Source organism: Labrus bergylta, chromosome 20, assembly GCF_963930695.1.
Source record: "Labrus bergylta chromosome 20, fLabBer1.1, whole genome shotgun sequence".
In the NCBI taxonomy this organism is placed as follows: Eukaryota; Metazoa; Chordata; class Actinopteri; order Labriformes; family Labridae; genus Labrus; species Labrus bergylta.
Window position 1 is genome coordinate 14,318,188 of NC_089214.1, and position 16,109 is coordinate 14,334,296.

Here is a 16,109-nt window from a genome sequence, read left to right on the forward strand (position 1 = left end):
TGATTTGCCTATATTTTCAGAAATAAAAATAGCATAAAATAATATTAAAACAGTTGTCAAACTTTTTCAACATTAGATACATTGTACAATGCATCTGCCTCCATTGTTACATTGTAGTTTGTATTTTCCAAGTGGGATTAAAATTTGCTGGAGACTTCCACTAAACATAAATTGTCTGACCATAGCCTAATGATGATGTATTCAGTCCCTTTTGGAGGACTGTAAAGGATCCTGTATAATGGTTGTTCCTACTTCTCTAGGTCAGTCAGTGCCGGGTTTACCATTTTATGACTTATGGCAAATTGGTCTTATTGAGAAAGTGCACTGTGACTAAAATCTGGCTCTAGAAGAATGAGAACAAAATAAGCTGAATTTGCTGATTTAATTGTAATAAATGGCTTGGTTCATGATGGTGCAGATTTGTCAGAGAAAAAGCAAACACCTTGTTTTAAATGGAGTTACGATCAACTATGTTTTTATACTTTTATGTTCTCTCCTGAGTTGCAAAAAAAATCGACTTGTGGAAAAGCACAAGCTCGAAAATATTCACCAATTCACGTTGTTGTGGTTGTATGTTTTGAGTTGCCTGTCTGGAAATATGCATCTCTATGCATCTTTGCATTGCAGCTTTGAAAGAGTACAATGCAAAAACGTTTCTCTCTGAGTGTTTTCTCTGTGTTTCTGTTGTTTTACTCTTTATTCTAGGCAGGAAACATTAGAACACCACTGTATCATTATTAAATCCAATATAAAGACACCTCAAACTGGTTATATATGATCTGTCATTAGATGTCACAGAGGAGATCCCACGGACTCACCAGCAACAAAGATCACTTTGTACAGCTTTGTGTGTAAGAGAAGGAAAATCAAAACAATCGTCCTGTTTTTCAGTACTTGGTCTGTGATCATATTTACTGCAGCTTTGAATGACCTATTAGCACCTAGTAAACAGAGTCTGTGTGGCTTCACCTACGAAGCGTTCAGTGTCAGTTCAGCACAAGTGCTGAGCTTTTTTGCGTGGTATATCATCATCACCAGCAAGTCCAAACATCAGAAAGAGTTTTCCATGCTGTGATCTCGGATCAGATCAGAGAATGCTCCAGTTAGAAAGGAGCTTCAGGGCACCACTCAGCCAGCGTTGATGGATTGGTCTAAATGCTGAAGCCCTTTGTGCATGAAGAAAATATACAGTATCTCAAATGCAGAACTATTTCCGCGTGCTTGTTTTTGTTATCTCTGTTCTTTCTTCAAGTGATGTGAATATTAGTGAAAAAACAATTAGGTTATATCAAACTATGTATGTTCATTGATTGCAGAAATTATGTTCTTTGATACAATACAGGGGGCTTAAATTTGAACATGGACATGATCACATTTACAAATAGACACTGAATAAACATAAATATATTATGTACTGGGTTTCACTATAGGGCATACCCTATATTCCTGCAGACAAATGGGGTGTTGGGTTGTGGTAGGCAGGAAAATGGAGATGATAGTGGGTAATTGTGATGGCTGGCAAGGGGGGGGGGGCACTGACCTTGATACTACAGAGCTGCATCAGCATAATGATCAGTCAACCCAAAGCAGACCAAAACCTGAGAAATGGGAGGAGAAGGGTGGCGTGTTACAAACCATAGAAACAAAAAGCAGAATGCAGTGATAGTTCAAAGTATGGCATTTGTATGCAATTATGTTCGAGGCAGGAGGGGGGGGGGGGGCAGCAACACAGCATCTTCAAACTTTCATACCTCATCTTTGTCAGATAAAGATATGAAGGAATTCAGAAGGAGGAGAAACACAGAGTGACAGACGAAGACACTGTGGCCTCTACACTGGAACACGGAGAACAGAGATAAAACAGCGGAGCACAGACATAAGACTCAAATGGTGTTTACATTCAAACATAATCATCAACACTGAAAGCACACGCAACAGTTCAACGGTTTTAATGTGCATCAACTGATGGTCACATTGTTTGCATTGCTGCAGTGCAGGATGCATGCCTGCAAAGAAAGAACATGTTAGCAGTGCAATGTCCCAACTTTAAACTGTGGTTCAGAAGGATAAGATCCAATCTGACTGTTGACTGACATCATATATCCTGCTCTTAATCGATGTCAGATGTTATGAAACCTGGAATGCCTTAAATTGGATGCTTTATGAATATCAACCTATCTGTTAGTTGAGAGAGATTGGCTCGTGTGAGAGTCAGATCTGACCATAAGAACAGCACATGCACTCTTATAAACTGATTTGCACCTCTATCATAGACTGTCATCATTTAGGTCTAAATTCTTGTAACGTGAGATTACTCTCAGAATTCATACACATTTACATCACTCAAAATGTGTCATAATTCTGCCATGACCTTGTAAATTGTATAATGTTCATTAAATCAGCCTTTGACATGCTGACATGTTGGATATCATTTCTTTCTGTGATCCCATTCAAGCCATGAGATCTCCACTCCTGCCTGAAACCCAGAATCGACACTCATATCCGTTCAAATGAAGGTTGCCGTTTCTCTACAAGAAGCCACAATTAGAAATCAGCTTTTTTTCCTCTTAATCCTCATGCTCGCAAATTTCTTCATCATAGCAAAATGTTTTCAGTGGCCCCCATGGTTAATTCTGTAGGGTCAACGTGATGTGTAGGACGTTATAATTGCAAATGCATATCCAGGTCAGACCAGAAATGGTTTGTTGTTAATGTGACAAATTCTCACTGCAATATTATGCTAGTTGCAGTAAAACAACAAAATTGGATCCAAGCAAAAACTCAGCAGTCTGGGGTGATTGTACCCTGACTCTTCCCTAAAAGCAATTTTGTTTTTTTTCTTCGAGTCAAATACACATGTATTTAGAAATCTACATCAGCTTCCAGTCCAGCACAGAGCTGAATTAAAACTTTACTTACTGCCTATAGAGCTCTTAATGGAAAGACGCCTCATTATCTCTCTGACCCACCGGCCACAGCCCAATCAGATCCTTGAGATCACCAGGCTCTAGAATGTGTGTAAAGTTAAATGTAAATCAGTTGTTGGTGCATTTATACACTGCTCACTGAGGCTGTTCTTAAAAAAAATACAATACAAGTCAACAATAAAGTCGCACAATCCTCACTTGTAGGCCTCCATACATGTGTGGTGACTGGTGAGTGTGTCTGCAGAGATCCTGTCCTCTGCCAAGATTGAAATGTCTTGGTTTGTTTTGGTCGACTGGGACATCTCTGGTTTGCTGTTTTGTTTCCCTCAGCCAAAGACAGGTAATTTTAGGAGGGGATACAATTCAGCAATTGGACGTGATTCAAAACAGACAGTATGATGGACTTGGACGCAGCAGCAAAGCAGAGAAAATGTAATCATAGTGAGGCGAAGGCAAACGGATAAAGCTCTTTCTAAAACTGGCTTTTACCTGTGGACGCAGAGTTGGCCTGCTTTCTGTGCGACAGGCAGGTGCCAAACACCGGTGGTTAACTTGTGCTAGCGTGGGGTAGCTTGCAGTGTAGGCAGTAAAATTACACACTAGGTCCTTGAGTGAGTGTGTTCTCTAATTAAAGATTGTAAAACTCTTAAATATAAGTTTGACTTCTTTCCACCTGGATAATTTTCTGCCAGTGAACTGAACTATATTTTTGCTGGTGTGCTCAAGGAGACCGAGCCTGACATCTGAGATCTGAAAGCCAGCTGCTGAATAGCAATGCCTTTCAAGGACTCACAGGAATATTGTTAAAGAACAGTACTCGTTAGAACGCGAAAGGAATTCAAAGCCGTCGTTGGTTCTTCTATAATTCTGTAGCATCGTGGTTAAACATGTTTCACTCTGAATACACCTGTCAGGTACCTTAACGCAGACTCCAGTGGTTCTGTTGTAGCTATAACAAAGGAGCTGGGAAATTCCATTGTAGACATGGCCTTGTGTTGGATGTGACACTCATATGCAAACATGTAAAAGCACAGGCACATGCAAAAACTGTGCGTACTCATGTACACACAATTCCCTACAGAGCTCATTAGTCTCATCTTACTATATTAGTATGGTGCCTTATCTTTCTAGCTTCATTTACATACTGTATCTAATCTCTAGGGAAATATCCCCACTTGTCCCCCCAACTTGTTCTGCCACTCGCGTAATTAACCACCATTACTGCGATCAAGACAACCTGAATATTAATTTAGCACACATGTAGAGCAGGTAGGGTAAGAAAGGGGGACTTGAATGCCTCGGCTGGAAATGAATTGATCTGGCTATGTAATGATCTGCAGTCACCCTGCTAGCTTTTACTTCAGTTCAGCATGGGTAACCATAGCTACAATCTAATCATTGTGGTCTTCATGAGTACTTGTACCCAGGTTTTATCTTCTTTCTACTGCAAGTGAAAGCTGATATGCATTGTATGTTGCTGATTCATGGGTAGCATTGTGCAAATACATATTGTCCTGCCAGGATTCCAGTGTAGCTATGCATGTTTTGCCACCAAAATAATGGGATAGGATTTTGGTATAGTTACAATTAAATATAGATTGATGGAATGACAAATTGTTGTGATTCTGTAGAATTACATATTTCATAACACACTTAATTTTTAGTTGTTTCAACATCAACGTTTCTCAAAATGGGTAGAGAAAGCTTGTTTGGGATCTTGGTTCATAATGATGCATCGACTTGATTATTTGGTAATGTAAGAGGGCTAGAAAGGATCTAATGTGAGGATCCTTGAAATGTATAGACAGAGCCATCCTAGTAATATCAGTTATGTCATATTAGGATTTTTAAGTCAGGACTCTGTAAGTGGGAACAAAATATCCTGAAGGGAAAAATCGACCCAAAGTCAAAGCCTCTCAGTGTTTTCAGGCAATGGTAAACATTTTTGTCGGTTAACATTAAGGAGTATACTGCTGTTGACAAATATTCAAGCTGACAGCTTAAATCCTACCTCAAGTTTTCCCTGAAGAGAGACCACCCTTGTTTACTGCGTCACCAAACCTTATACTTAACCTTAGACTTGTTATTCCTTCTGTGTTTCTCAATGCAAGGCTTTACAGAAAGTATCAACGCCATGTCAGTCTTGATTTGTTTACATCCGCTTTTACGAAAGATTGCTTGAGATCATACATCATTTGAGGTGGTACACTGCCCCACTGTCAATCACATAACCTTAAGAATGTATACTGTAGGGGAGTGATGCACCATCATTTCTGAAAGTTTGGTGTGCAGTCATGTTTGAAAGAAAAGGGTGACGTCGTTGCCACCGATGTGACTGATGCAACTACATCTTTTTAAAATCTTTAAAAGGATTTTATCACTCTCGTAATCTGAGCTGGGCCTTACTTGTATTTCAAGGATAATCCTGTTTAACGTTTCCATCATTTCTTAAGGATGTTTACATGAATCATAATATTGCATAGGAATGAGTGAGTTACACTGTGGGCTTCAACATGAGGCAAATATTTAAGCCTACATTTGTTGCATTTAAATTGTAAACTGAACAAATAGGCACCTACCAATAAGGCAAAATACCAATAAGGCTATTGCTGTCTTGATAGTGATTGAATGGCTAGTGCAAATACTGAATGACTAGTGCCAAAAACTGTATTTATCACATTATTAATATTATAACTTATGTTATATATTGTATATTTTAACTTTGAAAAGATACAGTGCTTGAAACAGATTTCCCTGGCAATTTGACTCTGCGAGTCTCGTCATGACTCCTCACAGAGAGGAGTTATGAAATGAATCATGGCAACATGAGTGAAAGTTAATTGGCCAAAGAAGACAGCAAGACAACAAAAAGGAGACAGCAGGATAAAAGAAGAAGACTGCAGGATAGTGTCACTGTCAGACATCAGAGAAAATAATTCAAAAGATGAAGCATAATTGGAGGTGGAGGCATTTTTGCCTTTTTTTGGACAAGACAGTTTCAGGGATGAGAAGAGAAAGTGGGATCGACATGCATCAAAAGGTCACAGCCAGGAGTTGAACCTGGCACTGAAGCCTTTGTAAATCAGACACCTGCTCAAACAACTCAAGTAAATCATCATCATCAAGAAATTATTGTCTTACTAGGGCTAGTTAAAAAAAAAATCAATTCATGGCCATGTATCGCATATTGTACTATATCATGAGTTACCCTCAGTAACAGTTCCTGTTTTTAGTGAACACACATCTACAGATCATGGTTTCAATAAACCATCTACGCCTGTCCTGATAATGAAACTGTTCAAATAATGACTTTAACAGTTTGTTATATAACAAACTCGTGACTGATAAAAGGAGTGCACAGAGGCCCTACATTTCCTCTATGGAATGTGTGTCACAACTTGCTGTTGTTATTTTTAGAGTGTGTTATTCCCCATTTCCCCATTGCGGTATCACTGACTCAGTATGCCTCCTCATTCAACTCTGGGCAATCCTCCTGGGAGGCTCAACTCACCGTTGTAAAACCTCTGCTCTAGTACAACTTTTGTTTCTCAGTTGTGATCACGGGTGACAAAAACAGGGTTGAGAAGAAAATAAAGCAAACCAAGCAGTTTCTTTCCAGTTGAGTGACCATCTCATAAAACTTTTCCACAAGTGTTTGATAACTGCGTTTGATGGATCAACACAATAAATGTGTAAAAATATATTTATTTACTCAGATCGAAGACAGATCTAAGAAAGATATCAGCGAATATATCGTATCGGATTCTTTCACTCCACAATATTGCGATCGGTATCTGACCCAAAAATCCCATATTGGTCGGGCCCTAATCGAGATGCTGTAGTTTTTGTCACTCTGCAGTAGGGATGCTCAATAAATCGCAATATGAACTTCCGCAATAAACATCCAAAGGTCAGCATTTATCGGAGCACGCGAATCATTTAAGGCTAATTTATTTTTGTGCAAAACCAAAATAAAAGTGTCTCTAGTCTAGATTTGCGTGCTACTTCCTTTGGATCCTGCCTGAAAGAAGGAGCCAACTGAATTACAATATGAAGGTATTAGGCCCTTTTCTGAGAGCACCGATCTCCATTTGTGGAGCGTCGGAAGAGCAAAAGTTTCCTTCTACTTTGTTGGTCTGAATGTGTTGCACTAAACAAGACAATGTAGCTATGTAAACAAGCACTGCTCAGCATGTTTAATAACGGGAAATAGTATGGCTTATCACATTTTCTCCTTCATACTGTACAGTGTGGGCCTTGCATGAAAAAGACTTCAAGTTCAAAATAATCAAATTGTGATTGTAGGATTTAAATGTTAATTGGCCATATTTAAGCCCATAGAAACTCAATGCATTTGTTTGGAATAACTTCCCATATTGCAATATATATTGCAGAAAGAAAAGATATTGCAATGTCTCTTTTTTTCAAATATCATTCAGCCATATTTGCAGCCATCTGCAGGTCACGACAACACTTCAGAGGAAGCCAGCACTCATCACCGCCATGTTTTAAAGCAGACCAGTCAAGAGGAGGGAGTTGAAAGCTGGGCCATTTCAGTGTTTACACCAGAGCAGCCGTCTGGCCATTAGTTGCAGGAAGAACAACAATCTGATTATATTTTATCTAATACGAATGAAGGAGGTTTGGTTGTGCAGTGGTTTGCAATCACTGTCCCCAAGAAGCAAGAAGGTCCAGGGTCGACTACAGTTTCATAGATAGATAGATAGATACTTTACTGATACCGAGGGAAATTGAAATTCCAAGCTACAGGGCCAAACTTGAAATGTTCAAGAAGAAATGGTGAGGAAAAAAAGTGGAAAGAAAGGGCAGAGGGCAACTAAAACCATTGCAACTTGATGTTTGGCCATAAGCCAATTTCATAGCTGTCTTGCCTCTATTTGTTGAGATATACTCCTCTTCCTCAGGGACGGCTGCAAGTGAGGCAAAGTACAACAACATCAGTCAATGGCAGATCCAAGAGCGAGAAAAGACTAAACTCCAGCCGTAACACACAGTCATCATCCTGCCGTCTCTGCGTAATTTCTTAACTGTTTGCTGACATTTCACATCATAAAAAAGCCATTTGTATACAGTGTAACACCTAATGGTGAGCTCCCACTCATGTAGAAGGTACTATTGCTTTATAAACAGAAGAGGTCTCCCAAAACTGTGACTATTTGTCTCATCGTGTCATGCAATGGAAGGAAAAAAGACATAATGCTTTGAGCTCTAAAGCAGCACTTGCAGTAGGTACAGCAATGCTTTTATCTAAATGGTATCAAACACAGTGACCGATGCAAACATGCCGATACTCAGGTGCTTGGGTAAGTTTGCTGGAAACACTTTGCACTCTGGTGTACTGCTGATGGGCATGTCTTGATTTTAAAAGCAAGGTATTAAGTCATAAATCAGAGTACAAGACAATGGTATGTTCAGAAGGCCTACACTACAACTGTCAGCCTCATGTTAGCCTTAGGAAAACATTCAGGGTTAAGAGAGTCAACACAAGTATACTTTGGGAGCCAGGAATGGCTGAAGGAAAGTGGTGGACAGAATAACAAGCCAGTTATCAAATTACACAGGAGCCATTTTCATCTGGTGAGATGATGAGTTGGAAGACTAAGATGCTGCCATAATGATAGTGTTTTTTTTCTGCAGTGTTTCAGGTTGCAAGATAAATATAAGGAATCTTACCGAATGTTTGTGATTATCATTTTACAGCTTCAAGATTTGATACTGAAAAGGTACAGGACAAGAGGCAAACATATTTAATAACCCGTTACAAAACAGCCTCATCCAACGTATCATAGCTGTGATAGTGTTACATGATATATTCAAAATCATGTAAACCCCTAGCTAACAGAAGTATTCGTTTGTAAGAGGCTGAACGATTATGACAGCTGTTGTCTAAGGGTAGCTAGTGGGTTATCAAATGTGTTGTTTTACTTTGAAATATATGGCCCTTTTAGATTTCCTGTTCTTGTGTTTCTACAAACTGCAACCAAAAATATAGAAAGCATGTAGTCTCTGCATGTCAGGTGTGTACTTCTTTTTCGACCAAATTATCCACACTGATTGGAATACGTCATCATGGCAAATATTAACCCTCTGAGTTCACCTTCATCAAATTTCAATGCAACTGCAAGCTGCTTACATTTCAAGCCTGGCTTTCAAAAAGACCAGCTGTGTAACAGCACAGTTCACCACTTGTGCAATATCCAGCTGGATTTCCACTCTGCGCTCCAGCATGTCTACTGTATAACTCTGCACTGTACTGTAAATCAATACACACTCTATATAAAGCACCGTAAAATGACTGAAGCCTGCAGCATCCCAGAATTTATGTACCGTCTCTGGAACAGGATTCTGTGATGTCATAACAGCAACCAAGTTATGGAGGATCTCTTCTGCTGCTCAGGTCTGCTATTGAAATGGTGAAACATAAAAGTATTTCATGCAATCACTTCAGAGCCAAAGTTCAAGGGGCCAAAGTTGAATATTCGAACGCCTGTTTTTTTCACCATACTATGAATAATTACTATCCTATTGGAAAAAGAAAAGAAAGACGTCTTTTATTTTGAAAAGCTGGAATCAGTTAGAGTTCAGAATATTTGCTTAAAGTCCCAACGAAACATATTCTTTGATGAAGTGATGTATTTCCAACTGAAACGGGATAGAACCAATTACAAGAAGGCAGGACATAACATCGGGATGATTGGATTGTAAGCGTCAACAAAGCGAAAAATGAGTAAACAACAATGTGTACAGGATGAGTCATCAGACATTTGAAACGTTTAACAGGAAGAGAAAATACACTTATTATGATGTAAAACACTCAGATAATGCTTTACTGAAATACATTTGGCAGATAATGAATGAAACCTTTAACACAGGCACGCTGGATTAAAACTGTAAAAATGATTTTTTCATTTCATGTGGACTGTGAGAAATGAATACAATTATTAAAAATACTGCTGAATTAGCTTTATCTTCTCCTCTACCATGATTTTCTCTTGCCTGACATGACAGTAAAACATCAAAAGACAAGTCAAAAGCCGCTGCTTGATTTAATTTTGTGTTGGAGCTTTGATGTTCATCCAAACTGCATGAAGTACCTGAAGGACTTCTGACTGTGCCAAAGCGTTCAGTGCCAAAATGTTGCAAAAAGGACTTAACTAAGACCGACATCAAACTTGCTTGAGTGACAACCATTCATCATCATGGAAAACTTCGGCTCTGGAGCAGCTTCAGGCAATTACCCTTGCAGCAACCGCACTTAAAAATCCATTGTTGTCAAATGGAGATCATAGTCGTGCAGTGCTGTATGTTTTATTTTATCAAACACATCTTAAGGGCCTGTGTCCACAGACGGCCTTTTTTTGCATGCCGTTTTCAGCATTTAGCACAAGGAACTATCTAAAACCAACGTAGTAGACATTACCAAGGGAAGCAGATGTTATCTTTCGTAACCTAGCAACAATAATCGATGATGGGAAGCGGAGGTTCTGCTGGCACAGGCCCTTAATGTGGTACAAGTCAGCATTTGGTCATGTCTCAAAGTTGATACTCATTATGAAGAAGAAAAAAATCTGTCTTTTAGTGAACAATCTGGTTACACTTACGAACTCCTCTGGTAAGTGTTGAAGCGCTCTTTTGCTTGGAAAAAGTAGAGGCAATCAAAGTTGGCATAAAGTTCATGTTGTACATTTCCAGTTTGATGAAAAAAATTAGACCCCCCCCTGAAACATTTTAAGCAGAATTACACAATCAATTAATTTTTCATTTGGATAATTGCTCGAGCTGCATCAGTAATAAGGAAAATGTAGTCCTTTTTTTCAAGCCTCATTTTGAAGCACAGTTCCTTCGACACTGAACTGTTTTGTCGACTTTCAATCTGCGCGATTAACCGAGAGAAAAGAGTTTGCTCTGCATCCGTCTGATCAGAGGCAGTGCGGGAGAAACACAACAAAGCCATATCTTCTGTATGATAAGCACTCTGAGTCGCTCGGAGGAAAGTCTTTGTCAATGTCAAACAGCTGTATTCATTGTGATTCTCAAAATGCAGAGAGAAAAGGCAGCTCCAACAGAACGGCCAAATCCACAGCACTCAGGACACCAGATCAGAGATTCATATTCTATCAAACAGATGATGAAGGTAATGTCAAAAATCTAACTCCTGTTTTTGTTTACAATGGGAAATACATGGAGTCTTGCTTACAGGAGTTATACAGCAGATGACTAAAAGACCCGACCTGACCTGAGGGGCCTCAGCCGACCTCTGAGACCTATTTCACACCAGCAGAAACCCTAATCTGAAACTTTCTCCTGCATAAATCATCCTTAACTTGGTGCAAACAAGGATATACATATTTATGAGTGTTTAAAAAAAGGAAGGCAAAAATTATTTCCATCCAGGAGTGAAGTGAAGGAGGCGGTTTAGCCTATATGTTGTTTCTGGAATGCTCAATAGCTCTAATAAAACAAGCACTAAGAATCACAGTAAATTAAGTAAGATTATAAAATAAAAAGTTACCACTTACGTTTTGGATATGATTGTCTGTTTACCATTGTTGATATCATATGTCTTCACCTCCTATACCTTACAACCATCATCATTGGTGATAGGCCAAATCAAAAATCTATAAACAGTGGCACAGGATAGCTCTTTGAGGTAGCCTTAAACTTCTCATACGGCAGCTGTTCTGGTATCAAGCCTCCACCTGGTCTATTATTTGTTTTTATTGCAGGGTATTGATTTGCATGACTCCAAAGCACAAAGGGAAACAAAAGGGAAAATGCTCCAGTATTTAAGAGGATTTTGAGGATGGGGAATCCCCACACAAAGGGAGGGGGGAAGCCTGTACTTACATTGGGGACTCATGCGTCCCAAATTAAGAGTAACCAGGGCGACACTGCATGGCCTATACATCTCCAGCTCCAAGACAACACGACGAAACACGGCACAGGAAGTTGGATTATTAAAACTGCATTGCATTACTGGCGAAAAAATAGACATATGGCGTGAAAGATGACTCCAGATTTTTCTCATCTCCTCATCGAGCCTTTGATTCGACACACTTCTAACAGCTGTGAATGACTCCATTTAGGCTTCTCGGGTGATGTAATGCAAACTTTGAGGGATGGTGTGGCTTCCTATTGCAACATCTGAACGATATGACCGACCTTTTATGAAGTGCTGCATGCAGACGTGCCCTCTTTACTTGAAACGGCAACAAACAATCATGTTGTGGGCATTGCAACAAAATTTGAACCAAATAGGCCAACTCGATGTCCTGAATGTAATTCAATGTATCGTTTGTGACGAAATGTCACACTGAGTGACAGGAGCGCTGGGCCGCTGCTGGAGAGGAGACTGATAGGCTGCTACATCACCTAACGTTACACAGCAACAATGGAAGCGACCTACCTGGGATAAAACAACCTGCCGGTGGATCATTCTCCAGCAGTAAGGACGAGGACTCGAGGAGATACACGCCTGCTACTTTCCACCGAGCTCCATTTCGACGGTAAAAGGCAGCGGGGACAAAAACAAACAGCGTACCGAGTAAAGGGCCGACGAGGATCTAGTCACATCCTTTCCTCTTTCACTGGACCAATGTAAAGCTGACCAATACCAAGCGAGCATTTCCGTGCAGCGCAATAAATTGTCTTTACAAAACCGTCATATATAAAGCTTTCTTTTTACAGTTTTGGGTTCATAATTTGTCGCTGAAAATGTTGTTATTCTTGCAGAAATGCGACACAAAATTGACTTGATCGGGGCAGCCTTTGTCTCGTCGTCCTTTTACATCTGTAAAGTAGAGTACGCTTTTATTTTGAAGGCGCCTCTTCCTGTCGCATCGAGGTAACTCTTCGAGGCTTGACACCGTTGGGTACCAATCACTCACAGCCAATCAGAAAAGGCTATATTTTCCTCGCGTGCGCTGCTGCCTCCGTCATCAAAAAGACGTGCCCTCCACCAACCAGCTCACATGGACGTGTATAACTCTACACACAAGCAAGCAAGCAAGCAAGCAGTCACGCACGACATTACACTATCATGTCTTGAACCGCTTTTCATCACTGATATGAGGTTGATTAGTGCTTCTTTCTGGAGAATCACGTCCCCAACAAAAAATACAAGCTGGAAGAAACACCGGAAATGTGTCTCTATTTTAATTAGGTTTTAGGCAGTCCATGTCTACTTTACAATACTAGCCTGTTAGTTTTGAGGTGGTAGGCTAAATACTCTTAGAAAATACTAACCAAGAAAATGTTAGGATTATTTGTATTTTATTTGTTTGTTATTTTTAAAATATAAATATGGTGAATGCTGAGAAAATAGCTACCTCAACTTTCTTCTTTATTTTATTTTTTGAACACACACTTTCTTTATTGGACTCTATATTTATTAATTTGCTAAAACCAATCAAATATTGGATTGGCCCCTTTGTAATGACTGAGAGTTTGTTTTTTTTTTGTAAGGGATGCTGTAAGTGTTTGTTACTGCGGGCCTCAGGCAGCTCACTGTTCCTCTGGTGGCATCTGCTGGTCAGGAGCTGTAAATGCCTCCATAATGTATGACATCACTGGTTATTTCTGCCACCGTTACTGCAGAGATCGTCAGTTCAGAGGACGGAGCTTAAACACTAAATCTTCATTGGAGTCTCCTGGCAATGACGGCATTTGATCATTTACTTTGTCATGCAGCTGTACACTCACAGCATGTAGGATTACCGTAGAAAGGACTGTTTAAATTATAGGTGTGCGTTTGCGTTGTGCGGGACAAGGGAGATTGAGTGGAGGAGGAAGTGGAGGGAAGAAGAAATTTACCACATGAATGTAAATGAGTAACCAACATTTACATCGTCCTGGTCTGGCTGTGCGTGCTGATATCACCCCGTCACTCTGTCATCCCACACACTCACATTATCTCCGATTCCCTTGCATTCCTCTTCACTCCCTCACTGTCTTCTCCCATCCTTCTCCTCCTGCAGGCTTACTCTGTCACCTCCTCCTTCCCCACCTCCTACTCCCACTTCCTGTTCTTAGTGTCATTTTGCTGGTCCCTCCGTCAGCTCCTCTCCATTAGGGTTGATTCATTGAAGTACAAGAAGCAACAGCTACCTATTTATCTCTCTGCTGACTGTGACGTGATCGGGAAGGAGGTGGAGGAGAAGGGAAGACTGCAAGATTGCTTTTTTTCGTGATGTCCTTTTTAACAACACACTCACACCCGCTGCTGTTACCGCTTGATTCAATTTGAATTTGACAGCGATAAAGACAGTCGGATAATTCGGGAAGGTTTGACTTTTGTACTCCAATAAATCATCTGAAGATACGCAGCAAGTCTCAACTCCTATCACACTGTTCCTAAAATGAAACAGAGCAAGTCAAAGTCCCATTTCAACATCGCAAACAGAGATCGCAGCCAAAGCTTTGACAAGTTTGACGAGTTTTGACCAGCTTCCCAGATCATCTTGGTTTTTCAATCTGAAATACTCCTCTGATCATTTCATTACAGTGTATAGCTAATTAGCATTCATTTATGGGCCTGCCAGAGGAGGCAATTTGTTGTACAGCCAGCAGCTATAAGCAAGCAGGTGTCACACTGGTGATAAAAAAAAAAAAAGAACGGTGCTCTGACTTATTTTATGCTGGCGTAAAGCAAATAGACCTACGTGAAATATGAATGCTTCTTAAGTGTTTCATATGCGCAGCCAAACAAGTATTCTAATCTAATTTAACCCATGCCGCCGACATCCTAAAGCTCTTATATGCAATTTATTCAAGATGTGTGTTTTGGTTTGTTTGTTGGAATGCCCGTTACATCCCAGGAGAAGTCCATCAATCTTGTGATCTCAATTCAAAAGCATAAAAATAAGTCAGCTATCCCATGTCTGTTGTAGACTGTAGTTTTAATAGTATAGAATTTCAATATTTCATTGAGACTATGACAAATAATTGGATGACTAAACTGCATGTCAGCCTGCATGCATCTAAACTAGAGCCACAATGAAGTGGGGTGAATATGGTGATGGTGATGTGATATTCTCCTGCCTGCACCTTTTCCTGCAACATGTACTGTCTTCCTGAGTATAGAGTCATTTTTTTTGCAGGGAGTGGCTTTGACATTTTTTTCAATTGGATAGTTTGAAAACCTTTGTGTTCGTCCAAAAATTTGCTATCCCAGGCTTATCCGGGCAAAATCAGCCCATATCGGAGGTGTCATACTGTCAATAGGAGGGTTATTGTGTTTATGACAGTAAGAATGTAAATATTACATATTACACAGCTCACAAGTATACTGGTTATGATCAGTTAATCAGAGTGTCATGCGTATCTTCATTTCTGTGATAGGACAGAACCAAAGACTCTGCAGCATGCAAAAGAATACTAATTCTGTATATGTACCAAAGACTGTGCAGAGGAAGTGGACAACCTTCTCTTTCATTCAAAGTAAAGCCGGAGCTTTGAAAGTGCTTTCACTGTGATGTCCAGCAGGGGGTGACTGCACATGGCTGCAGAATCAGTCAGACTGGTCGTTTGTAAAAGCTTACTTTGTAGTGACAAAGCTAATCTTTAAGTAATTTTATCTTCATGATCTCTGATAAAATTGAAATGCCTGCACACACTTTGATCATGGAAGAGGTTTAGGCAGTGTTGCCAAGTCTGCTAATTATAAGCGACTTAGTGCTTCTATTTTTGTAAATATTGTCAGTTATGGATTGTGTTTTTTAGGGTATATTTCTAGTTGCTTATTTGGGCTTACCTTACTCCCTCTATTAACCCCTCCTTTTTCTCTTCTAGATCTCGCCAATAAAGCAAAACACAATAGTTGGTCCTGCTGCAGGATCCATCCACAACCCCTGGTAACCCTCCGGCCCCTCCAACACACACACGAGCACATAGGTGACAGGCAGTGAGTGACAAAAAGATTGTGGGATTTATGGATTACTCAGTTGCTGGCTTGCTGGCAAGTTGGTTTATTTTCAACCTGGGTTCAAAAAGAAAGTACAATGTGTTAACTGTAGTTCAAATTATATTATATTATATCATATATGACATGTATGTGTCTGCATACATGTCACAAACCACAGCAGAGGCTCAAAATGTCCAAATTCTGCAATGACAGCAAGAAACCTCCCTTAGTGGGCACGATAATGGGGATGAACCCTTTTT

The 16,109-nt window shown here is 39.9% G+C and overlaps 1 protein-coding gene across 1 annotated transcript in view; it reads right to left on the reverse strand.

Moving 5' to 3' along the window:
* Positions 1 to 12,550, reverse strand: part of LOC109986588 (E3 ubiquitin-protein ligase HECW1) — a 76,815-nt gene extending 64,265 nt beyond the window's left edge. Inside the window, exons 1-2 of the mRNA XM_065948955.1 lie at positions 12,355 to 12,550; positions 1,541 to 1,598 (exon numbers count right to left, since the gene is read on the reverse strand). Of these exons, the coding sequence (XP_065805027.1) occupies positions 1,541 to 1,567 (27 nt within the window). The 5' untranslated portion in view covers positions 1,568 to 1,598; positions 12,355 to 12,550. The remainder of the gene's footprint in view (positions 1 to 1,540; positions 1,599 to 12,354) is intronic.
* Between the last annotated feature and the right edge of the window lie 3,559 nt (positions 12,551 to 16,109).